Source organism: Lutzomyia longipalpis, chromosome 3 (genome assembly GCF_024334085.1).
Source record: "Lutzomyia longipalpis isolate SR_M1_2022 chromosome 3, ASM2433408v1".
Lineage (NCBI taxonomy): Eukaryota > Metazoa > Arthropoda > Insecta > Diptera > Psychodidae > Lutzomyia > Lutzomyia longipalpis.
In genome coordinates this window covers 20,761,010-20,786,538 of record NC_074709.1, presented here as the reverse complement: position 1 = coordinate 20,786,538, position 25,529 = coordinate 20,761,010, and the positions used below count along the sequence as shown (strand labels likewise).

Here is a 25,529-nt window from a genome sequence, read left to right as displayed (position 1 = left end):
TATTATATCTTTATTATATAGATGGAGAGCTCTCATCAAACCCAAAAGAAAAATTTGCAAAGCGAAGAAATCATTTTCATACAATATTTCAGGCGCGAAATTCAAAAATTAGCAAAAAAAGCATGAGAGTTATATGGGGGCTACCTGAAGGGGGGCTTCGGGGGGAAAATGGATACGGCCACTCGAAACCGCCTATTATAAGGAGCCTCTGTACCAAATTTCATCGCGATCGGTCAAACGGTGTAGATTTGTATAGCCGAACACGACGGAAGATTACCAACAAACAGACCTTTCTTTATTATATAGATGGAGAGCTCTCATCAAACCCAAAAGAAAAATTTGCAAAGCGAAGAAATCATTTTCATACAACATTTCAGGCGCGAAATTCAAAAATTAGCAAAAAAAGCATGAGAGTTATATGGGGGCTACCTGAAGGGGGGCTTCGGGGGGAAAATGGATACGGCCACTCGAAACCGCCTATTATAAGGAGCCTCTGTACCAAATTTCATCGCGATCGGTCAAACGGTGTAGATTTGTATAGCCGAACACGACGGAAGATTACCAACAAACAGACCTTTCTTTATTATATAGATGGAGAGCTCTCATCAAACCCAAAAGAAAAATTTGCAAAGCGAAGAAATCATTTTCATACAACATTTCAGGCGCGAAATTCAAAAATTAGCAAAAAAAGCATGAGAGTTATATGGGGGCTACCTGAAGGGGGGCTTCGGGGGGAAAATGGATACGGCCACTCGAAACCGCCTATTATAAGGAGCCTCTGTACCAAATTTCATCGCGATCGGTCAAACGGTGTAGATTTGTATAGCCGAACACGACGGAAGATTACCAACAAACAGACCTTTCTTTATTATATAGATGGAGAGCTCTCATCAAACCCAAAAGAAAAATTTGCAAAGCGAAGAAATCATTTTCATACAACATTTCAGGCGCGAAATTCAAAAATTAGCAAAAAAAGCATGAGAGTTATATGGGGGCTACCTGAAGGGGGGCTTCGGGGGGAAAATGGATACGGCCACTCGAAACCGCCTATTATAAGGAGCCTCTGTACCAAATTTCATCGCGATCGGTCAAACGGTGTAGATTTGTATAGCCGAACACGACGGAAGATTACCAACAAACAGACCTTTCTTTATTATATAGATGGAGAGCTCTCATCAAACCCAAAAGAAAAATTTGCAAAGCGAAGAAATCATTTTCATACAACATTTCAGGCGCGAAATTCAAAAATTAGCAAAAAAAGCATGAGAGTTATATGGGGGCTACCTGAAGGGGGGCTTCGGGGGGAAAATGGATACGGCCACTCGAAACCGCCTATTATAAGGAGCCTCTGTACCAAATTTCATCGCGATCGGTCAAACGGTGTAGATTTGTATAGCCGAACACGACGGAAGATTACCAACAAACAGACCTTTCTTTATTATATAGATGGAGAGCTCTCATCAAACCCAAAAGAAAAATTTGCAAAGCGAAGAAATCATTTTCATACAATATTTCAGGCGCGAAATTCAAAAATTAGCAAAAAAAGCATGAGAGTTATATGGGGGCTACCTGAAGGGGGGCTTCGGGGGGAAAATGGATACGGCCACTCGAAACCGCCTATTATAAGGAGCCTCTGTACCAAATTTCATCGCGATCGGTCAAACGGTGTAGATTTGTATAGCCGAACACGACGGAAGATTACCAACAAACAGACCTTTCTTTATTATATAGATAAAGGAAATGGCTTAAAATTGGAGAAATATTTTTTGTAAATTGATATATGATGTCAGATTTTTATCAATGAATTTTAAAATTAAATTGTTATGTAAAAGCATTTTTAGGCTCAATGATTGTCTCGTTTGTAATAAGTTATTGCTAGATTTGATAATTTACACTTTTTACGGATCAAAATCCTTTTGCTCCCGTTAATTTTGCCTCCCTTATTTCATCCAATTTTTGCCGCCGAAATGTTTTATTTTACCACATTTCCTTATTCACCATTCGAGTTCACCATCTTTCTTATCCTGCTTCAAATGCGCGCCAAATTCAAACTATTTTTTATTAGATTTCCCAACAAACTTCTTTAATAATTAAAAAAAATCTTAAACATTCTTAAATATCTCTCCGTGAATGTGCTAAGATATTTTCTGTCTTCTAATCACCACTATGGCGGCTTTCTACCCTGATTATGCCATTCGGCTTATCTTTAAATCTCCTGGGTCGTGTATCGGTTCTTATAGTCCAATTTACAGTAAAAATTTTCCTTCTCAGAAAAAAAATCCAACATGCATGTCAAGAAATTCCGTCACCAAAGAGGTGAGAAGTTTCTTTGATTGCCCAAATGAAAGTACCACGAATTAGACTTTTGTGCGTGAGTGGATTTTATGTTGTTTGTTTTTTTCAACTCTCAAAAAAAAAAAGAATTTAGAAACTGGATGAAAATATTTTTCTGTGAATTCTTTGGACATGAAATCCGTGACGAGTTGGGTGATTTTTTCTCTCGAATGGATGGCTTATTGGTCATTAGTTGGCCGTTGATCTCGCCTGTGAGATGCTGAACCGCATTCTCGGCGGAGACAAGAAAAAAGAAAGATGTGAAGAGGCCAAGAAGGAACGTATGCAAATTATAGCACCGTTTCGAATTATCTCTTCGCCGCGGTTGATCGTGAGACGTGGGACAAGAAATTTATCAAAAAAAAACCTCTGTTTTCAATTGATTACGTGCGCAAACTTTACAGGGATTTTCTTGTACTATATGAAATGAAAAAAAATTATTTTGGTGAGGTTTTTCCGGGAAATCGAATTAGAAAATAAAGTTGAATAAATTGAGATTTTTTTCGAGAGATATTAGAGGAATCTACCATTGAGAAAAATTCGATTAGGGTGAGAGATCATAAAAATGAAACCGCAGCGTTATTATTTAATGTTTTGTTGTCTGTTGGGTGTATTTTAAATTATAGGTCTGTGAGTTTTGATACATTTTATCCATTCTCCTGGGGCTACATGCCTCGTTTTTTTTTACTCCACTTTTTTCGACTATGGCCCATAATCACGCATCAGCTATAAAGTCGTTGCTTTTGTTGGTTGAATAGTCTGCACGATTTTGCTGTACCCACCACTACTGCTTGGTAATTTAACAACAAATACGAATTGTACAGCAAATGTGAAGTAGAAAAGTTTTCTTTCTTTTTAATCCCAAGCAATGTGCTTGAGCTCTCCAAAATCTCTCCTTAAAAACTTTTCTCTTCACTCAAGAATCTTTTCAGAAAAAAATAAAAGAAGTTTCTCACACAGCAGCACTTTTCACATGCAAATGAATTAAAAGAATTCTTTGGCCACTCTTTCGAGAGAGAGAGGAGCACTCAAGAGGCACACAACACACCAATTACTTTAGAGAAGGCTTTTGAGCTTTTGCATCGTTAATTTTCATATAATCTGATTAAGATTATTTATTAATGTAGGTAGTAGAACAAAATCTGTGAGAAATTGTAGCAAATTCCATATCGCAACAGAAAACTTCCGGGCACTCAGCAGCATCTCTTCTTTCTCGGCTTGGGAAACTTCTTACAATTTATGACTGTGAAAATTTTTTTTGTTACTCTTTCACCGTTTAAGCATGAAATATTTATAAATATTTCCCTTCTACTTTGTTTCTGCAATTTTGTCTCTTAAATGATGTTGTCAATTTATAGAAAGTTGCGCTACATTTCCCTGCTAGCAGCCGGCACCAAAATGCAATTAAATTAATATAGTGTTGGGTGATAGGAAATTTTGTGTGGTTTCACGTTACAACCAACATTTGTCGTTGATTTTTATACCTTGTACCATTTCGATACACTCTAATGTTTATTACGGCGACGATATTTCAATTTCATTTACCAGATTCCTGATTGCGGTGTCTACATTCAAGATACGTCGAAATTTTATAATGATTTTATTTAGAACATTAGATGATTTTATTTGTACCATGGGGGGAGAATTTTATTACGCTACTACTGTAGGAAAATTTATTTTAATTATACCATTTACCGTAAGACCTGAGGAAGATCCTATTAGAATCGAAAAATCGGTTGAAAACAATTTAAAAGCAAAAACACACCGAAGAGCGTATTCTGCCTCGTTATTTAATGAAATTTATTGTTTCCATTCAAATTGTAATAATTTTTAAATATTTAATAACGTTTTGTTATTTAAGAAGTCCCGGATTGTCACATGATGAGGACTAATGCTATGACATTTTATGCAATTCCTTCGAGCAATTGAATTAGTTATTTAAACTTTTTTAATTGATTAAAAAGCATTCTAGGCATTTTAATTAGAAGATTTGAAATAAGATATTAACCTTTGGAATGCGGAGGCCTTGGAGGTTACGTAGAATGCGAAGGTGGGGTCGTTGAACGACCCCAAAAAGAAGGCCAATTTTCTCCCAAATTATACAACCTGGAGTTGTCGGATTAGTGCCTATAGATTCCTTATATAGTCCTCTTGCACCCTGCACCACAAATTCGCTACCCTAAAACACTTAGAATAAGATATTAGGGAAAAACATTTTTCACTCATTTTTCACAATTTATTTTTGAGAAATTTGCCAAGAAAGTTAACCCTAACTGCTATTTTTTTTTCACTCTTCCCCACATTCCCCTTACCTCCCGCAACGTGATAAATGGCAATATTTCTCGAATATTCTTTATTGTTTTGCACATTTCCATGCTTCTAATTATGTTTTATGTTGTTTATGCTCTAAGAAATTTTCCGCAGAATGACCGTTACACCAATTTTTGAATTCCCTTCTTCTACATTTTTCTTAATAACTTTTCTTGTGGTGGTCGGATTAAGCTGAAATTTTTACACAACATCCTCAGATAACCAAGGAACTTATTTCCAAAAGATGGGAACGCTATCTTTTATATTTATTGAGTTATAGCACGAAATATAGCGCTGGGGTCGTTCAACGACCCCGCTCCGCATTCCAAGGGTTAAAACATCGTATATTAAAAAACTGATTTAATAAATTCTAATGCTTTTCCATAGATATTTCATAGGAATTTCTGTGGAATTTTTATTTTTTAATGAATTATAAAAAAAAACCGTTTTTTGCTTAAAGCTCTTTCAAGATGTATTTCTTCTTAAATTTCAAATGCATATCTTTAAGAGGAAGATCTGATAATACAGATAAACGAGGTAAAGAGTTTGTTTTAAATGTCGTAAGAAATGTCAGAAGACTCTCCATTGATATTGTCACAGAACATTTCATGACAAATTAAAATTTATAAATTATATTTCCAATAATTTGCTACCGTCGAAAGAACTTCCCTGAAATAACTATATAATTATCACACTGGGACATAATTTTAATCACGTAATGGCTATTTTACCTTTACGATCCCCACCCAGAAGTGCACCACTGAACTAGATGAGAATCTCAATATCGATTTGCGAACAAGTTTTTGCCCCCAAGATTTGTGACAAGCAATTGATACCTAACGCGCCTTAATTACGCAGGCGACAGCATAAAATGGCAATATATGAATTTCAAATTACTTTTCTTCCCTGCCCCTTAGTTTTATACCGTGTTGGTCATTAAGAGATTATTCACCTTTAGCATCCTGGCTGCTCAGGTGAACAATAATTTGCAAGATGCAAAATAAAGGGTCACACAGAGGAGGATTTTATTGATGCCATTGCGAGGAGCATACAATTGGCAAATTCATCTTCTCATCCGCAGTGTGAAAATTCTACAATGTAACGTCCACACAGAATGGAATTTGCCGGTGATTCAACATGGGGTTCATGGGTGCTAAAACATGCTGAAGCGTCCTTTGTGTGTTCCATGTGATTAAACACTCGGATACGTTGAGATGGGAATAAATTCTGCCACAGCGAGGGCTTACACAGCCATTCAATTCAATGAATTATCTGATTCAATTAACACCTTTCCCCAATTGATTTCCGCCGTTTCGCCAATCTCGTGAAAAATTCAACAGTTTTTGCCCCGCTTGTGTGTTGGTATCTTTGGTCAAATTTATTTTACTAATTTCTGCCACCGCCAAGAACACGCGAAGAAGAAAAAATCAAGAAGAAATGATAAACTGTTACACTGAATCTTGCTTTGCTCTTCTGTGTGGGCTTTAAAGATTCTTGACGATGTCTCACTCTTAAGAAAAAAAACTTTGGTTAAAATAACAGAAGAAAATCCACAGAGGAACACTTTGATAGATTTTTTTAACTAAATTGATAGAATTGATTCAATGAGAGGAATAAAAAAAACCATTTAAATGTCTAAAAGAGTCTAAACAACTGAAGTTATATTGTTAAAATAACAAAATAAAACAGTCAAAAGAGCACAAGTTATTCTGTAAAAGGGAATTACAACAAACTGAAATATTCGATTTAACAGAAGTTTATTAGCGGAAATAATAGAATTTATTTAATTAAAAGATACTGTAAGAAACTATTTGGGTAAAATAACAGAATCAAAACTGTCAAAATAGCAGAAGTACATTAACTAAAGATATACAGCAAAATGATTCAGTCAAATTGCATTTTGACCGAAGTGATTCAAACTTGAATTGGTCAAACTTACATTACTAAATTCATAGAATGATTCAGTGAAATTCTATTTCGCGTAGGGCTTTTATCATTTCAATTAGACAAAAACACTGAAGTACATTAGTAAAATTGATAGTATGAATTTGTAAAATTACATTTCGCGAAGTATTTCCACCATTTTAATTAGTCAAAATTCTTCTTCACTGAAAGTATAATTAAATATTTTTCACCAATTAAATTAATCAAAATGACCAAAGTTTTGACAAAATTACATTAAAAGGAAGATATTTGACAATTTATTTTAATTAATTTAACAGAAGTTTTTTTTAATAGTGTTTGAGAGTTTCGGTTGGACTAAAAGTTCTGCATGTTTGCTTTTGAGTTTTCAAACATTCCCAAATACTCAGCTCAAAGTCGAATGAGTTTTAACTCAATAACTTTTCCCCCAACTCCTTGCAGCATAGAGAGCTTCCAAAAAATGACCAGAGGTGATCATAAAGTATCCAAAGAGATTTTTTTCTCTTTTGGGGAATAGTCCATTTTATGTCCCTTGAGACGTCGTTACGGCCGGTCTTTTTCCTCTTCTTGGTGAGCTGAGAAAATTGTCACCAAAATAAATATTATGAGTTGGATATAAAATTTTTGATATCTGAGATCTGTGTTAAATGAGGAGAAATTTATGGCAATCCATTTTAGCTGGAATCCCCCCTCTCAGCGTCGCGTAAATTGCAACGTCTGCCCGAAATTCCAATTTTGCGGGGGCACACAATGAAGACGTGTACACACCAAGATGCTCATAAGCAGGAGGTGGTTTTTCTCGGTTTGGGGGATGATGCTACAAAATTTATTGCATAATTAAAAATTTGTTCTCGCAATTCTGCCGACTTTTATGGCGCGAAGGAAAAAAAAAGAAGAAAGTAATTAATAGAGCTTTTCCCTTTTTCTTCCACAACGCAGGAAAATCATGAGGATATTTGTTCTGTGGAGTTAGAGGGTCCGGCTCGTTCATTTTCTTTGAGGGAACGAGAATGCCGACAGCGGGATGTGACCGTGGAAGTTTCCTCCTCGGGATTGTCTTCCTGATCACGGCGATTCATCTCACAGCTGCATACCTGGTCGTTGTGGATGAATTGGCACCACCCGGAACGATCATCTTCAACGCTTCCGTCTACAAATTAGGCTCAGAGCGGCACTACAAGATCAACACGCACAGAAGTGCCAATTTTGTCCATCATCTCCTGGCCGTTGATAACAAAAATGGTCAGATTCGCCTCAAGAAGTCCCTCTCATGCGATGGGATCTACTACCCAAATCTCTTCACCTTCTACGTGGATTCCACATCGAATATGCTTCGTAGCATTGACTACTACAGCCTCCCATTGAGGGTGTTTGTTTCGGGACGCGAGTGCAACGACGAGAGGCGCCAAGAGCTCTTTGGGAGAACCTTCGAAGAGGACGATCACTTCCGGGAACGACGAAGCTACGATGATGAGGAATTCAGGAGCTACGGCGAATATCTCGGACACAATTTTCATTTCTACAAAAATGACTTTCCCTGGATGTTTCGTACAGCTGACGCCAATACAACAACCTACAGAACATTCCGCGAAGGGGATGTCCTCTTCGATAGCCAGGCGTCCAATAATGCTCGTCATGAGATAATAAACCGGAAACGGCGGCACCTCGAAGAGAGTCTCGATCAGAGGATGCACAGAAAGATTGCCGATGCAAAGCAATGGATTTCCGAGACTTATGCATCCTATGCCATTCACAATGCGGACAAATGGAACAAGATCTGCCTGAAGAGAAGCCAATTCATCAACTCCCTCAGCTCCTTCCTTCCCAAATCCATTCAACAATCCTGCAAGGTCACCTTCCTGGATGTTGGTGATGAAAGATTCAAAATTGAACAGCAAAATGGGGATCTTGTGGCAAGTCGCGATCATTGCATCTTCGAACCAATGTGGAAGGTTATTGTCACCCTCAGTGTTCGGTGCAATCGAATGGATCTTGTGGATGCCGATCACAGGCTTAAGATTGTCTACCATCATCAGGAATTCAATGACACAGACATCGCCAAGCGTGTTCGGAGAGAGCTCAGGAATCAAAGTCCCTACTTTGAGCAGGCTCTCTACCTTGCCTCTGTGCTGGAGGAGCAACCACCAAATGCAATTGTGACGACGGTTAGAGCAAGAGATCCAGAGGATTCTCCTGTTGTCTACTCAATGGTCTCCCTGTTGGATTCACGATCACAATCAATGTTCAAAGTGGACTCAAGGACGGGAATTGTGACAACAGCAACAAGCCTCGATAGGGAACTCATGGATGTCCATTACTTCCGTGTTGTGGCGACTGATGATAGTTTTCCACCACGATCAGGAACAACGACGCTTCAGGTAAGCTTTAATGAATTTTTTTATTAAAACTCTCATAGAAAGTTAAGGAAGTTAATCTTGCGGCATTTTGTGAAGTAAAAAGTGGCTGAAGAAGGCAATAGAAATTATCGAAACGTCGTTATTTAGTATAGAAAGTAGTACTTTTGCTTTTACGATTTTGATTGAATTGTCTTCTCGATAAAAATTTTCTGAATTGTTGGAAAACCCAAAAAAAAGTTATGGAAAAAGCTGAAAATGAAGTAGAAAAATAAATGATTTTCTGCTAGTCGAGTTAACTCTTCCCAGTAAACAGAATTTGCTCAATATTGAGGCAACGTAGTTCTGCATAAAATTTCAATTATTGATCAATTTGATTGATAGACAATAAATGCTCAAATCATGGAAACTAATTCAGAAAAGATTAAGTGAAAATTCAGCATTTAATGAATTAATTAAAATTTATTTTTGACAAAGCTCAAAAATTTATTGATTGACTGATGATTGCGCGAAAATTGATTGATCAATAATTGAGCATGAAATGACCAATCAAAGAGAATTTGAAGAACAATATTTTGTCAATATTTTACCAATCCATAGTCAAAAATTGATGGAGTTAAAATTAATTCAATATTGATAGTGTCAATATTGAGCCAATGTAGCTCCACATAGAGTCAATTATTGAACAAAAATATTAACCTTATATTGATAAATTTTTGGTCAATAATTGATCAATCGATAAACTGATTCAATTGATTGATCTGATTGATTCAATTATGATTAAGCATTTGTTGGCTCAATCATTTTACTGGGCAGATTTAACCTGAAATTGGTCAATTCTTGATCAATCTGATTGGCTTAATCATGATTGAGCATTTGTTGACTTAATCAAATTAAGAAAAAGTTCTTCATTTTGAAGTTCTTTATTTTTTTTTTTAGATATTTAACGAATTTTTCTATGAGCCTTCTGTTCCTTAAAATTCACGGGAAAATTTCTTATAAAACGGAATGTTTGTAAATATTTAGATTAAGAAAGCCATAGATCTTTTTTTTTTCAAAATGAACATTTCTCTGAACTATCTTACCCCAATTTTTTTCAAAGAAAAATTCATTAAAAAAAAACTATGAAAAAACAGCTAAAATTTCACAAAAATTTGGAGATAAAATTGATTGAGTTCTCACCAAGCTTTTTTTTAGCATTTCGGCTGTAATTCAAAACCATTGACCATCACTTTTTGGATTTGAGGTTGTGACCGCGAAGAGATGATTTGAATGAGACCATAAATTATGCTATTCCCCCAATTTCTTTCGGTGCCACCTAATGTGGGAACTTTTCTCTCTTCGCGCAGGTGAATGTGCTGGACTGCAATGATCACGCTCCCACGTTTGAGGCTGAGCAATTTGACGCCTCCATCCGCGAAGGTGCCACAGTGGGCTCCACCGTCATCACACTGCGTGCCACAGATCAGGATTTCGGGAAGAATGCGGAGATTGAGTATGCCATTGAGAGTGTCACAGGCGGTGGGGTCACCACACACGAGCAGGACGCTCAAACGTTCCGGATTGATGGGCGGAGTGGCGTAATCTCCACACGGAGTGCACTGGATCGCGAAACAGCGGAAGTGTACACGCTCATCGTGAGCGCCACGGACATGGCGTCGCCGCAGAGCGAGAGGAAGTCCGCCACGGCGACGGTGGTGGTGAAGGTGCTCGATGACAATGACAACTATCCGCAATTCAGCGAGAGAACCTACACGATCCAAGTGAGTGAAGATCAATGGGGCGACAACAACGTCGTGGCTCACATCAAAGCCACCGATGCTGATCAGGGCAATAATGCGGCGATCAGGTGAGTTTAAACGTATATATCTTGGGCAGCTCTCCAAGTTGTTCTCAAACATTGATTAACACTCAATTTCTTGCTCTTTTTCGACACCATGCGCATCATCCTCTTCTTTTTAATCTTATGCGCACCATTTTACGTGACATCCCTAACGGTTTGTTGCGTTCTTATTGCTCAATCATGCTAGTCGTGTGCAGAGAGTATTATTTTTCCGTTTATGCTAATTTATGTTAATGAAACATGATAAAAGCTAATCGATTGCAAATCGATATATTCTACTCAATGTTCTGGGGATTAACATTGAGCATCATCTGTGACTTTTAATTACTTTTTGAAAATGTTCTGAATTCAATTTTATCTTTCTCAAACGGTTTTGTATTACTTTTTAACCCTTTGACGTTCACGAGAACTATTAAATCTTTTCATTGCATTTTATTTATTGATGCTCTCAAAGGTCTCAAAAGATATTTCTCAATCAGACCGATTTCTTTGGCCTCTTCTTGGGAAAATAAAATGTTTCACTATTGGCCCAACGTGTGACCCAAAGAACGCAAAAGGGTTAATTATCTTACTATTATATCGCGTCTTTCTATTTGTATCTTTATTCGATTTCTTTGTCTACATATTTCTCAACGACCTCAATTTCTTATGATTTTTTCTAACGAGTAAATTCCTTTCGGAAAAGTAGTAAGGGGCTTTCGAAAAAACAACGTAAGGACTCTTTTTTATTTAAAGAGTGTCTGATCAAATGAAATTAACAGAAAGGACAGAAAGGAACAAAAAATCTTTTAGTTCTCTCCTCGAATCCACAACCTTTTTCTTAAGATTAAAGCGTTCTATCTATTGAACCAGCATCTTTCTAATTCCTTAGAAAAGCAACAAAATTAAAGAATTCTTCCCCTTCCAGGTACGCTATTATTGGTGGCAATACACAGTCCCAGTTCTCAATTGATTCCCTGAGCGGGGATGTGACGCTCGTCAAGCCGCTTGACTATGAGAACGTTCGAAGCTACAGGCTGGTTATACGTGCCCAGGACGGTGGAAGTCCTTCACGGAGCAACACAACGCAATTGCTGGTGAACGTTCTCGATGCCAATGACAACGCTCCACGTTTCTACACATCGCAGTTTCAGGAGGCAGTCCTCGAGAGTGTTCCCGTTGGCTACAACATTGTACGCGTGCAGGCGTATGACTCTGACGAAGGTCAGAATGCCGAAATAACGTACAATATTCTCGAGAGGGAGGACAACTTCCCTCTTGCTGTGGATCCCCGAACAGGCTGGGTTCACACAATTCGGCCACTTGACAGGGAAGATCAGTCGCGGTATAGCTTCCAAGTTGTTGCAATGGACGGGGGAGTACCACCAAAATCAGCCAGTACATCCGTTGTTGTGACTATTCAGGATGTCAATGACAACGATCCGGTATTCAGTCCAAAGTACTACGAAGCAACAATTGGAGAGGATCAGCCGTTGGGAACTCCAGTAACGACGGTTACTGCAACGGATCCTGATGAAGATTCCAGGCTGCACTACGAACTCTCATCAGGGAATACAAGAGGACGTTTTGCTATAACAAGTCAAAATGGAAGGGGTTTGATAACAATTGCCCAACCCCTTGACTACAAGCAGGAACGTCGATTTGTTCTCACGGTAACAGCCACTGATTCAGGAGGAAGAACCGACACAGCCACAGTTAACGTCAACATTACAGATGCTAATAATTTTGCTCCTGTGTTTGAGAATGCTCCGTATACGGCTTCGGTGTTTGAAGATGCTCCAGTTGGGACTACGGTGCTGGTTGTTTCAGCTACAGACAGTGATGTAGGGATTAATGCTCAGATCACTTACACACTAAACGATGAGACTGTTAATGGTTTGGGTGCATCGGAGCCCTTCAATGTTAATCCCCAAACAGGAGCCATTGTTACGAATGCTCCACTCGATCGGGAGACAATCAGCGGGTACCTGCTCACGGTAACGGCAAAAGATGGAGGAAATCCGTCATTAAGTGACACAACAGATGTTGAGATAACAGTTACGGACGTTAATGACAATCCTCCTGTGTTCAAAGTTCCCGTCTATCAGGCTTCAATTCCTGAAGATGCCCTAATTGGAACGTCTGTTATTCAGATTGCTGCAACAGACCTAGATCAGGGGATAAACGGTCGCATAAAATATGCTCTGAGTGACAAAGACAAAGAAGACGGATCATTTGTGGTTGATCCTACGTCAGGGATTATTAGAACGAATAAAGGACTCGACAGAGAAAGTGTTCCAGTTTATCATCTCACTGCCATTGCTGTTGATCGTGGAACGCCTGCTCTTAGTAGTTCTGTTGAAGTACAAGTCAGACTGGAAGATATCAACGATTCCCCGCCGACATTTGAATCCGACAAGATCACGTTGTACGTTGCTGAAAACTCTCCTGTTGGATCTGTTGTTGGAGAAATTCACGCTCATGATCCCGATGAAGGAGTCAATGCTCTTGTTCAGTACTCCATTATAGGTGGAGACGACTCTAACTTCTTCAATCTCGTTGTTCGTCCGGGATCTGAAAGAGCTCAGCTGGTCACCCTCACGGAACTAGACTATGAATCTCCCAGGAAGAAGTTTGAGCTTGTTATTCGAGCTGCAAGTCCTCCTTTGCGCAATGATGTTCACGTTGAAATCCTCGTAACAGATGTCAATGACAATGCTCCGGTATTAAAGGACTTCCAAGTTATCTTCAACAATTTCCGAGATTGCTTCCCTGCTGGGGAATTTGGGCGAATTCCAGCTTTTGATGCTGATGTCACAGACAAGTTGAACTATAAGATCCTTTCGGGGAACAATGCAAACCTCGTAAGACTGAATTCATCAACGGGTGCATTGACTTTGAGCCCTCAGCTCAATACGAACGTGCCTAAGTTTGCAACAATGGAGGTTTCCGTAACAGACGGGATCAATGAAGCTAAAGCAATAATGCAACTTGTTGTACGACTAATTACTGAGGATATGCTCTTCAATTCAGTGACTGTAAGACTCGATGAGATGACGGAAGAGGCTTTCCTTTCGCCTTTGCTCAATTTCTTCCTTGATGGACTTGCAGCAATAATTCCCTGTCCGAAGGAGAATATCTTCATTTTCTCAATTCAAGATGATACAGACGTGAGCGCTAGAATTCTAAATGTTAGCTTCTCAGCTAGACGTCCAGATCTCTCGCATGAAGAGTTTTACTCACCGCAGTACCTTCAGGAGAGGGTTTATCTCAATAGAGCTATCTTGGCACGGCTAGCAACAGTTCACGTGCTTCCATTTGATGATAATATTTGCGTACGAGAACCATGTCTTAACTACGAAGAGTGCTTAACTGTACTCAAGTTTGGGAATGCATCAGGCTTCATACATTCAGACACCGTCCTGTTTAGGCCCATATATCCCGTCAATACGTTTGCATGTCGCTGCCCTGAAGGCTTTACTGGAAGTCGCGAACATTACCTCTGTGACACAGAAGTCGATCTCTGCTACTCGGATCCATGCAAAAATGGAGGAACTTGCGTGAGGCGTGAAGGAGGCTACACGTGCGTCTGTACGGACGACTATACTGGCCCAGATTGCGGTGTTGACGTCAAATCCCTGCCTCCGTGTACAACGGAAGTCTGCGAAGGAGGTTTCTCGTGCATCTACGGCAACATCAGTCCTCATCATCCTCCGTACACCTCAACTTGTGAACTAAAGTCCAGATCCTTCTCCAAAAATTCATTCCTGACTTTCAATAGCCTCAAGCAGAGACATAGATTTACGTTGAAGCTCAAATTCGCAACAGTTCACGAAAATGGTCTGCTTCTCTACAATGGCAGGTATAATGAGCTTCATGATTTTATAGCTCTTGAGATTTTGTCAGGAAACGTTGTCTTCTCATTCTCACTCGGAGATTCCGTTGAGAGTGTAACAGTTAACAGGGAAGAGAAGGTGTCTGATGGTCAATGGCACACAGTAGAAGTAATCTATTTTAACAGAACTGTTACCCTCGCTCTGGATGACTGTGATACAGCCCTGGCTCTCGGGGGGAATCTGGGAAATCGTTGGAACTGTGCAAATCAGACTACACTCAAACTTGACAAGCGTTGTACGTCTTTAACAGAGTCCTGCCATAGATTTTTGGATTTAACTGGACCTCTGCAGGTAGGAGGACTCCCAAGGATTCCTGCGCACTTCCAAATTCAATCGCATGACTACATCGGATGCATCTCAGACTTCTACATTGATAGGAAATTTGTGGATCTCAATTCGTACGTGGCTGACAATGGAACTGTTGCAGGATGCCCTCAGAAGGCCCCTTCGTGTGCTTCAGAGCCTTGCTTCAATGGAGCAACGTGCCATGAAGGGTGGGGAATTCATTTGTGTGAATGTCCTGAAGGATTTACCGGCAATGCTTGTCAGGAATCAGTTCCACCGCCGTGGAGATTTGCAGGAGACGGTGTGCTGAGCTTCAACCCTCTTCTTCGACCGATTCAGCTGCCCTGGCTTACAGCTCTGTCAATTCGAACACATCAACGAGATGCTTTCCTCATGCAAATCCAAGTTGGACAGAATAGTTCAGCCATTGTTAGTCTCAAGGAAGGCATCCTGCACTACATCTACAACGGTGAACCTATGTTCCTGTCTGGAGTAACACTTTCTGACGGAAAATGGCACAGGATTGAGATTAAGTGGCTTGGAATGGAGATATCTCTGTCAATTGATTATGGTCAGAGAACGGGCGTTGTGCCGATGTCTCAGAAAATTCAAGGACTCTACGTTGGGAAAATCATTATTGGTGGACCTGATGGAGTAACTCCGAGCTTGGCAAATTTCGGCTACTACGAAGGATGCATTCAGGATGTGAGGATTGGAGGACCACAATCCGTTCTCAATAGACCCACAATGCGGGAGAATGTAATTGATGGATGCGCATCAGCAGCTCAATGCCCAGATTCTTGTCCAGATCACTCGGTTTGTGTTACAAGCTGGGATGAAGCTCATTGTGAATGTTTGCCAAGCTATGTTGGCAGTGAGTGTGCTCCTGTTTGCACAGTTAAGCCCTGTAGTTCGGGAATATGTCGCGTCGACGGGCAAGACCGGAAGAGTTATCACTGTGAATGTAATTCCACATTCAGCCATGGGGAGTACTGTGAGCTACAGATACAGCAACCATGTCCTGGTGGATGGTGGGGAGAACGCGGTTGCGGCCCGTGTCGCTGCAATCTCAAACAAGGCTACCATCCTGATTGCAACAAGACCACAGGACAATGCTACTGCAAGGAGAATCACTATCAACCCGTTAATGAAACAGCCTGCCTTCCGTGTGATTGCTACTCAATTGGATCCTACAGTGGATCCTGCAATCGCCTTACAGGACAATGCGAATGCAGGGAGGGTGTTATTGGAAGGAGATGTGATTCATGCTCCAATCCTTACGCCGAAGTAACGCTGAATGGTTGTGAAGTTGTCTACGATGCATGCCCGAGATCTTTCTCAGCGGGGCTTTGGTGGCCAAGGACACCAATTGGGCATACAGCAACGGAGAATTGTCCTTCCCCAGCTAGGGGAAAAGGTTTCCGGGTATGCGATTCGAAAGGATGGAGTCATCCGGATATGTTCAACTGCACATCAGAACCATTTATTGAGCTCAGAAGGCAATTGTCGCAGATGGAGAAGGAAGAGCTAGCATTGAACTCTTTTGTAGCCGTGAAGATGGCGTCGAATCTGCAGCAAGCCTGTGAAATTGTGGGCATGTCCAGTGGTGGGAAAACATCGCAAAATCTCTCGGTAAACTCCTACGCTGTGGAGACGTCGCTTCTACCCAAAGAGGATATTTGGAGTGATAATTTTGAGATGGATTACCTCACGCAGGAGTTTAGATTCTTCCACGATCGCCTGTATGGAGCTGATATTCTTGTAACCGAAGGGATTCTGCATGAGCTCATCAACTACGAGATGATGCAAAGTGGTCTGAATTTGAGTCACAGCCAGGATAAGGACTTTATAAGGAATCTAGTTTCATGCGCCAGTGTTATCCTTGATCAGAAGTACAGCAATGAATGGAAGAAGCTAACAAGCCTAACTATGAGAGGGCCTAATGATCTTATTGATGCCTTCAACAAGTACATGGTTGTCCTTGCTAGATCTCAGCATGATACCTACACAAATCCCTTTGAGATTGTTCAGCAAAATATGGTCCTGGGTTTGGATATTGTAACGGCTGAATCACTCTTTGGGTACGAACCGCAGCAGCTGAGTGAATACCACAAGAAGCAGGTGACGAAGAATCAATTTACAACGGAGAGTGTTGTCCTTCCGGATACGAGTTCCTTCCTGCAGCACTCATCGCGACAGAAGATCCCCATCCTGTCGTTCCCGAAGTACAACAACTACATTCAGGATAAGTCAAAATTCGATAAACATTCCAAAATTCAAATTCCTCTGGATATGCTGGGAATTGCACCACCGGGAAAGGACGAGATAACGCATTCTATGTCGGAGTATCGAGCTATTGTATCCTATGCACAGTACAAGGATGCTGGGGAGCTCTTCCCGGATAATTTCGATGACACCGTCACACGTCGCTGGGGTGTTGATGTCCAAATTGCCAGTCCGATCCTTTCGCTTGCCATCCTTGTTCCCAGCACAAAGGACGGAAAGGAATCTGGACGAAGAAATGAGAAGACTGATTTAGATGATAGCATCAAGATTCCCTCCAATGATATTGAACTGATGGAGACACACCGTGAGGAGGTGCCTAAACTCAATGAAGAAATCCGCATAATGGCGCATGATCTGGATGACACCATTCCCAATCTTGAGAATATTCCGGAAGTCCGTTTGCATACGCCCAGTGAATCACCATTTGCCCTGGAGAAGCCCGATAAGCGACTCCCGGAATCAGTTCATGGGGAAAATGAAGCAATCTACGAAGACAGGAGACGAATCTTTAAACGAGAACTTCCACATGAAGGGAATGAGTCCACAAGTGAGGTGGCCAATAGTCTCATCTACCGCTCCCTCGGATCTCCACATCTCCTGCAACCGATCAAGATCCAAATGTGGCTGAATATCGAGAAGAGTCGCTTTGGGATTCGAAGTAATCCACAATGCGTTCGTTGGAATAGCTTCACAAATTCCTGGACACGTATTGGATGTCAAACGGAGATCCCAGACTATGAAATGATCACGGATACGTCCACGCTGCTCATTAATTGCTCCTGTACACATGTCTCCAACTACGCTGTTCTTGTGGATGTTATTGATCCGGAAGATGTGCCTGAACCATCACTCCTCGTACAGATTTCCTCCTATTCGGCTTTCATGATTTCACTGCCAATCCTTCTTGCTGTTCTCATTGCCCTGGCCCTGCTGCGTGGCATGCAGACAAACTCCAATACAATTCATCAGAATCTGGTGCTTTGTGTTTTTGTGGCGGAACTTCTGTACTTTGTCACGATGCAAGCTCGAAAGGATTTGCTGAACAATGAGGTAAGAAGCTTTGAGGAAATTCAAGCTTCCTTCAAGGATTAAGCATTTCGGCTCCTTTTCTTTCAGTTTCCCTGCAAGTTGATTGCAATCAGCCTTCATTACGCCTGGTTGGCTGCTTTTGCCTGGACAACGGTTGACTGTATTCATCTGTACAGGATGTTGACGGAAATGCGGGACATCAATCACGGACCAATGGGATTCTACTTTTCTCTCGGCTATGGAGCTCCTGCCATCCTCGTTGGGCTCTCCGTGGGCGTAAGGGCTCATGAATACGGCAACAGTTTGTTGTAAGTAAAAGTTCTCCGGGAAATATCTTTTAAAAAAGAGAATTTTCAGCTTAAAAATTTTCTTTTTTCATTTTTTTTTGCAACAGTTGCTGGTTATCAATTTACGAAGCAGTTGTTTGGTGGCTAGTTGGACCAATTGCTGGCATGTCTGTCCTCAATCTCCTCATACTCTTTGTATCGGTGAAAGCAGCCTTCACACTTAAGGACCATGTTCTTGGATTTGGGAATTTGCGGACACTTCTGTGGTTGTCTGTTGTTTCTCTTCCCCTAATGGGGGTGATGTGGGTACTTGCTGTACTGTCAGCTTCAGAGAATTCTCAACTTCTCAACGTCCTTCTGTGCGTTGTGGTCTTCCTGCATGCAATCTTCTGCCTCATTGGGTACTGCATCATTAACAAGAGAGTCCGGGAGAATCTCCATCGTACTTTTTTGCGGTGCATGGGGCGGAAGGTGCCGCTATTGGATTCTTCTCTTGTGGTCAGCAGTAGTTCACAGAATGTCAACCCACGTAGTCCCGGGGGCTTCCTTGCTGGGACATATGAGTCAACACGCAGGAATATCGGGATAAGTGCTTCGTCAACAACATCAAGGAGTACAGCAAAGACAAGCTCAAGCCCCTACAGGAGTGATGGGCAGCTGAGGCATACGTCAACATCAACATCCAACTACAATTCCGACGTTCCCTCGTACATGAGGGGCTACGAAGGACGCCCGAAAGAGGAGAAGTATCGCCGGCGAAAGGATTCCGATTCAGGATCTGACACAGATGGTCGTAGTTTGGATCTCGCTTCGAGTCACTCGAGTGATGAGGAGGAATCCCGCGTGGGTGGCAATACAACCAATTCCCATCGAAGTGGGGGCGTCGGTGCAACGCCATACCTTCCCAACATTACGGAGCACGTAACAGCATCCACTCCACCTGAGCTGAATGTTGTTCAGAGCCCTCAGCTCTTCCCCAGCTTGAAGCCAACAATGTATGCTCCACGATGGTCAAGCCAGGTGCCCGAATCCTACCTCCCAACGCCCACGAATGCAGGACGATGGTCCCAGGACACGGGATCGGACAATGAAGTTCATCCGCATAAAGCTAATTCACCAAATCCACTGCCAAATCCCGATCTCACCGATACATCCTACCTCCATCCGCACAGCAAGATGAACATGCCACCATCGATCCTGGAAAACATCGCGGAGAACTACAATTTGCAGACAACCGTTGATGGGCAAATGTACGACAATGAGCGATATAAGTACGAAATGGACAGAGAGAGTCTCTATGGGCGCAAGAAGGACTACCAGGATAACTACGGGGACTACGATACGGGTGCCTATATGCAGAATAAGATGCCCTATGCGTCTGGGAGTGAGGACTACGAATCGACACAGATTGTCAATCACATTCGACCCTATCACAATCATCATGAGAATCCACCATTTCTCCATGAACGCACACATGGGTACCTCGGTAGTCAGACTGGGTCGCCCTACATGTCCAAGGAGCACATTGCAGCAGAACTGTACAGCCCCCGGGAGACTCACTACACCCTAAAGTCTCCTCCTCTCTACGGGGAATCAATGCAGAGTGTTCATTCAATGCTTAAGAATGATTACCAGGTGAAACAATTTAATAAAAATCAATTTTAATTCTTTAAAAATTCAAAATTTTTATTTGTTTTTAGCAGCAACGACCTGTGGACTACCATTCAGACCGCATGTCGGAGACATCAGACAAGAACTCATACAAATTTCCCTTTAATGCTGAAGAGGACCACTCCACGTGCACCGTGAATCGCCTGCACGGTGTCAATGACATCAACAATCCTGGCGTTTTGCCATCGAGTAGATTGTCGTCCCGTCATGGGTCGAGAGCCTCCTCCCCACCCACAGGTGTCTCCGTGGCCCCAATGCAGCCGCTTGCCCCACTCACGAGCATCACAGATACGAGCGAGTAAGTGCCAAGAACATCCTATTTTCCGTATCATCCTCTTTGTTTACTAAAGTAGTACTCGCCTTTCATTCTTTCAATTCTGTGTTTTCGTAGATGGAGATTGATTCCATTGTTTGTTCTTCTTCTCAAGTTTCTTTTCCATATACGAAAAAATACAGATCCATGCGAGAAATGTTGACTCACAGTTGGGAGATTTTATTTTCTTCTTAAGTTATATTTGTTGAATTGGCCCTATTGTGAATTCCCACCCTTCTTCCTTCCTGTACAATTTTTAATCAGACAATAAGGCTATTCCGGCTCAAAGAATCGTGCAATACAATTCCTAAAAAGAAGGCTGCCGGGATTGGTAATTTCCAGCTCTTATCTAAGATAGAATTTTACAAGAAAACCCAATTTTCTTCACAGAAGAAATAATTTTTAAGTATATTTTTCGCAAAAGCATTTTTTGGAGACACTGATTTATCCCCATTGGGTCGTATTCTGCCACCAAAAAATCGTTGAAATTTCAAGAATTTTTTTCTGAAATTTCATCGATTTCAATGATTTTTTGATCGCAGAATACGACAAGAGCTTGAAACATAGAAAGTTCCATGAACTAGATTTTCCAATTTAGTCCAAGACTTTGGGCTCCGTCCCCACTTTTTCCCATGATTCCATTTTAATTTCTAGCTGGAGTCGTTTTTCCTCTGCCTCGATTTCGAGCAGACGGAGTGTTTTCATGTTTACGAAATCCATGGGTCATTAATTCAAACGCAGGACCAGCGAATGTTCTAAAAAAAAAAAGACTCTTTGCATACTTTTATTCCTCGTGCTCAATTTTCTCACATTCTCTTCTCGCCAATTTAATCTTTCTGCTTCCTACTTCTTTTTCCTCCCTGCAAAGGCAAAATTTGAATTTAAACGTTTTTTCCTCAACAACAAAGCGTAATAATAAATTTTATGTTCTGTTTTGACCTTGTGAATAATTAGATTTTATAATTGGAGAGGATTTTAATTATTCGCATCCTCATACAAAATACGATAGATTTATTAATGTTAATTCATCTACTGGGGCTCCATTTCTAATAGCCTCTCCGCCAGCTCCAAGTTTAACTCCACCCGAGCCTCCTCCGGGCTTTCGGTTAGGAGAAGGGACTCCAGCTCGGGGTCCCACGGCATCGTTTCTAATGGCTTATCTGAAACCCTGTGTAGCTGAGGGGCTTCCGACTCTGTCGCCATGATCTCCCTTCCAGGAGCTGTCCCTTTCACGATTTTTTCGGCGGGAACCTCAGGCTGGGGCCGAGGTTTTTTCTTCAAAGGGCACGCATAGGCATAATGGGAGCCCCATCGATGGCAGCGGTATCATTGGATCTCTCCCTTTCCTTTACGTCTCCCATTCTTCTTCCTTTCGCCCATTCGAACCAAACTTTTCAGACAATTTATAGGAATTCTATACCTCCTTCCGGGGACGTCAAGTAAAGGGTGCGAGTTCAAATAACGGAAGGAGGTATAAAACTCCTATAAATTCTCTACTACATCAAACTCTGTCAAGAAAAACCTACGATTGAAATGATTTTTTTTCTTACACCAATCTTCTGTTGTGTAATATCATATTGGTAAAGCTCCACCAATGTTTTATAATCTGCATAAAAATCTACTGAAGTAATGGTAGATTCATGAAAAATGTTGTCTACCAAATTGACTTTTTGTCGTTGAAATCTGTTGGGGAATTCGGTTTTAAAATTAAGTTTTGGAGATTGCTTTATCATCAAACATTTTTGTGCCTGTAGATTTTTCAATAATATAATGAAAATTAGCAGTTTTAAGAAAATTTGTCATCAAGTAAAGTATCTTTTGTCCAATAAAGACACTAACTACTCCCTAAGAAAAACTTGGATTGTGTTGAAAGCTTTGGGAATTTCTTAATGTCTTTATTGGACAAAAAAAGCAAGAAGAAAAAAATAATTCTTACTTTTAGCATATTTTTTCTTTCACTATAGGGCCCTTTATTTTGAGAATTTTTGTTCCGATTTTCATGGTTCTAACTTCAAGAATTTAGAAAATATACCAAAAATTTCTTTAAATCCTAAGCTAAGTAGACAAATTTTCATGATGCGTCAACATTTCTCGCATGGATCTGTATGTTTGCTTTTAGTTCAAAAAGACCTGTATTTGATACGTTTGCTGTCTAACATTTCTCTAATTGTATACTTCCTGTGTTACAAACAGATGGTGCTGGACAAGGCTAAAGAAAATTTAAATTAAATGTTTTGTCCTTTCTTCCTTCTCGACCAAACAAAATTACAAACTTATTAACATGTCTGTGCTGGGGACACAAAACTAAAATCACATCAAATGCTGCAACCCCGTCGACGTAGGTCTGAGGTGGGTGATGGTTTTGCCTCCCCTCCTGCCATGCGGTGGGAGGGATAATGTGTGTGCCTGTTTGTGTGCTTAAATCCCTAAATTCCTTGTAATTTGCTTTCAAAATTTGTTAATTTATTCATCTCACGCTCATTTTCGCGTCGTTGGGAAATGCATGATTCCTCCGCATGGTTTAATGGTTTCAGGCAAAATTGAGCTTTCAAAGGGACCTCTCCTCGGTAATTTACGCACTCCTGGGACGAATATAATGCACATGGGGGAGGAAGTCCTTTTAAATAAACTTTTTCTGTGCTTTTGTGAGTTTTTGTGAGCTTTTTATTTGTGACTAGTCAACCCGAGCCCCCAATCACGTGTGAGCAAACTCCATTTTAAACTATAAAAGGGGGCGTATATTAGTAAGAGGGATGAATAATACGGTACCCCGAAAAAAATTTTAAAATAAAAAAATCCGGTTATCGGACCCTTCCAGCAGGTAGAAAATGGGAAAAATCAGTTTTTCTGTGGGGGCGCTATAAAGGGGGGTTGGGGCGGAATCCCATATAGCGCTTGCAACTCGTATTGACCCCCTCTAACCCCATACCAAATTTCATCAAGATCGGCCCAGCCGTTTCGGAGGAGTTCATGTGCCACAGACAGACAGACAAACATTTTCAGCTTTATATATTAAGATGAAAAAGCTAATGTGTTTTCTCTCTCCATCAATGTTTTTTTTTGCAACACTCCAGGATGGCTACTGATGATGCTGAGACAACAGTTTGATGACCATAAATGAGCATTAAATTAATTAACTTCTAAAGGACTGTTTAATTGCAAACATTGTCAGAGAGAATTTTAATAAAGTGTCACGTAGAAACATTTTATTTAATGACGAGAACAATGGGTACAAAGTGGGCAAGAACGTGAAAAAAAATTCTCTCAAAAGCCATTTGACTGTTTAAAAGCATTTTTTTTTAATTTTTTAAAATTTTTACAAAGTAATTCTTGTTTTATTAAATGTGTAACTTAAGGTGAATTTTTTATGTCAAATTGCCATTTTATTTAGATGAATTTAAGATGAAATTTAATTGAAATAAGTAGATTAATTTAAGAGATGTGTAAATAAATCATGTACTGACTGCATTTAAGGACCCCCTCCGTGTTATAAGGCGTGTGTGACAATGTCGAAAAGAAAAATTCTTCCTTAATAGAATTTTAGAGAAAAGGACTTAAAAACTGAATGGATTTAGTTTAAGGAGAAAAAATATTTCTAATAATAGTCGAAATTGCTCAGACAATTCAATGTAAAATCTTTCTGAAGACTTTATCAAAAAAAATTTCCAAATATTTGTAACTTTTTTAAATTCTTACGCAAAGTAATATTTATATCAAAAATGCTTCTTTCACAACATTCCCCCCGAGATTTTTAGCTTTTATAATATGAGATTTGTATAGAAAGCAAGAGGATATAGAGGAGACATTCCTGGATGTTCCTTTATTCATGCGGATCAATAAAATGATATATAAAAGGCGGAAAGAGCGAGTGCCTCGTGTTTAGTTGACGAATGGATGTGTAGGAAAAGTCAAGATATCCCAGGGAGTGTTTAATGTTTTTATTTGCTTTAAAAATTTGTCTTATTTTGTTTAAAAATTCACGAAATTAGAATTTAGAATTTTAAGCTCTGATTCTTCCTTCGAAAAAGCCCAACTTCTGTATTTTTTAAAGAAATTTTCCTTTAAAACTTTCAAAAATTTCATTGAAAAATTGCAAACAAATCCTTTCTGCGTGTCTGGGATATCTTGTATAGGGAAAAATGTATTGAATAAGTTATTTAGAAAGAATACTCTTTTATACATATAAAACACCACAAGAAAGGAAAGCTTTCCCCCGCCCCCTCCGACAGTATTCATAAGATGTGTATGTTATTTAATTTCCTATACTCCTTCTGTGCAATGTACGGTTTTTTTTCCATTTTTCGTCAAAAGAATTTCCTCAAAAGGAAATTCTTCTTTTTCATTTTTCAAAATTCATTCTGAATGAATTTCCTCTGAAAATGTAAAAAAAAAATTGAGGAAACTAACAGTGCATGAGATTTATTTGGTGAGAAAAAAAGAAGAAGAGAAAGAGAAGAAAATCATATTTAAGAACACAATGTCGTAGTAATTCCCCCAATGAATTGAGATGGAAAGAATATTAAATTGTGATTTATATTTGTATATTATATATACACAAATAAAACATTTAAACAATTTCCCAACAAAAAGAATTTCTCATTGTTTTTTGGGTTTCTTTTCCGAACTTTTGTTTGAAGATTCTTTTACGAAGATATTTCAGATATGATGGATCAGCTGTTTGATGTCTGCCACATGAATGCTACAAGAGCGTAAACACAGCTTCCTTAAAAAAATATCAACAAATTGGGTTTGAAAAACCCGGTACCAAGCGCCTCCATTGCGTTGTTCAATAAAATAAAAGGTTCCAAATCAATTCTATGATTTTGACTACCTCCAATACATTACAATAAATGAAAATTAGAAATATGTAGTAGTTTTATTTAGTTAATTTCAATGGCAAATTAGTAATTTTTAATTTCTTCTAATTTAAGGCAAAAACTGCATGGGGTATCAAACTTTTCTGGCTTTTCTGCAGTGTTGCCACATTTATAAAATGGCATATTGGATCATCGAAACAAA

The 25,529-nt window shown here is 39.9% G+C and overlaps 2 protein-coding genes across 2 annotated transcripts in view; both read left to right on the top strand.

Moving 5' to 3' along the window:
• The window catches only part of LOC129792552 (protocadherin-like wing polarity protein stan), a 54,805-nt gene extending 29,712 nt beyond the window's left edge, over positions 1-25,093 (top strand). Inside the window, exons 2-8 of the mRNA XM_055831686.1 lie at positions 7,507-8,945; positions 10,271-10,770; positions 11,672-18,260; positions 18,327-18,547; positions 18,634-20,161; positions 20,227-20,495; positions 23,585-25,093. Of these exons, the coding sequence (XP_055687661.1) occupies positions 7,578-8,945; positions 10,271-10,770; positions 11,672-18,260; positions 18,327-18,547; positions 18,634-20,161; positions 20,227-20,495; positions 23,585-23,618 (10,509 nt within the window). The 5' untranslated portion in view covers positions 7,507-7,577 and the 3' untranslated portion in view covers positions 23,619-25,093. The remainder of the gene's footprint in view (positions 1-7,506; positions 8,946-10,270; positions 10,771-11,671; positions 18,261-18,326; positions 18,548-18,633; positions 20,162-20,226; positions 20,496-23,584) is intronic.
• The window catches only part of LOC129792688 (ARL14 effector protein-like), a 693,823-nt gene that overhangs the window by 225,829 nt on the left and 442,465 nt on the right, over positions 1-25,529 (top strand). The window lies entirely within an intron of this gene.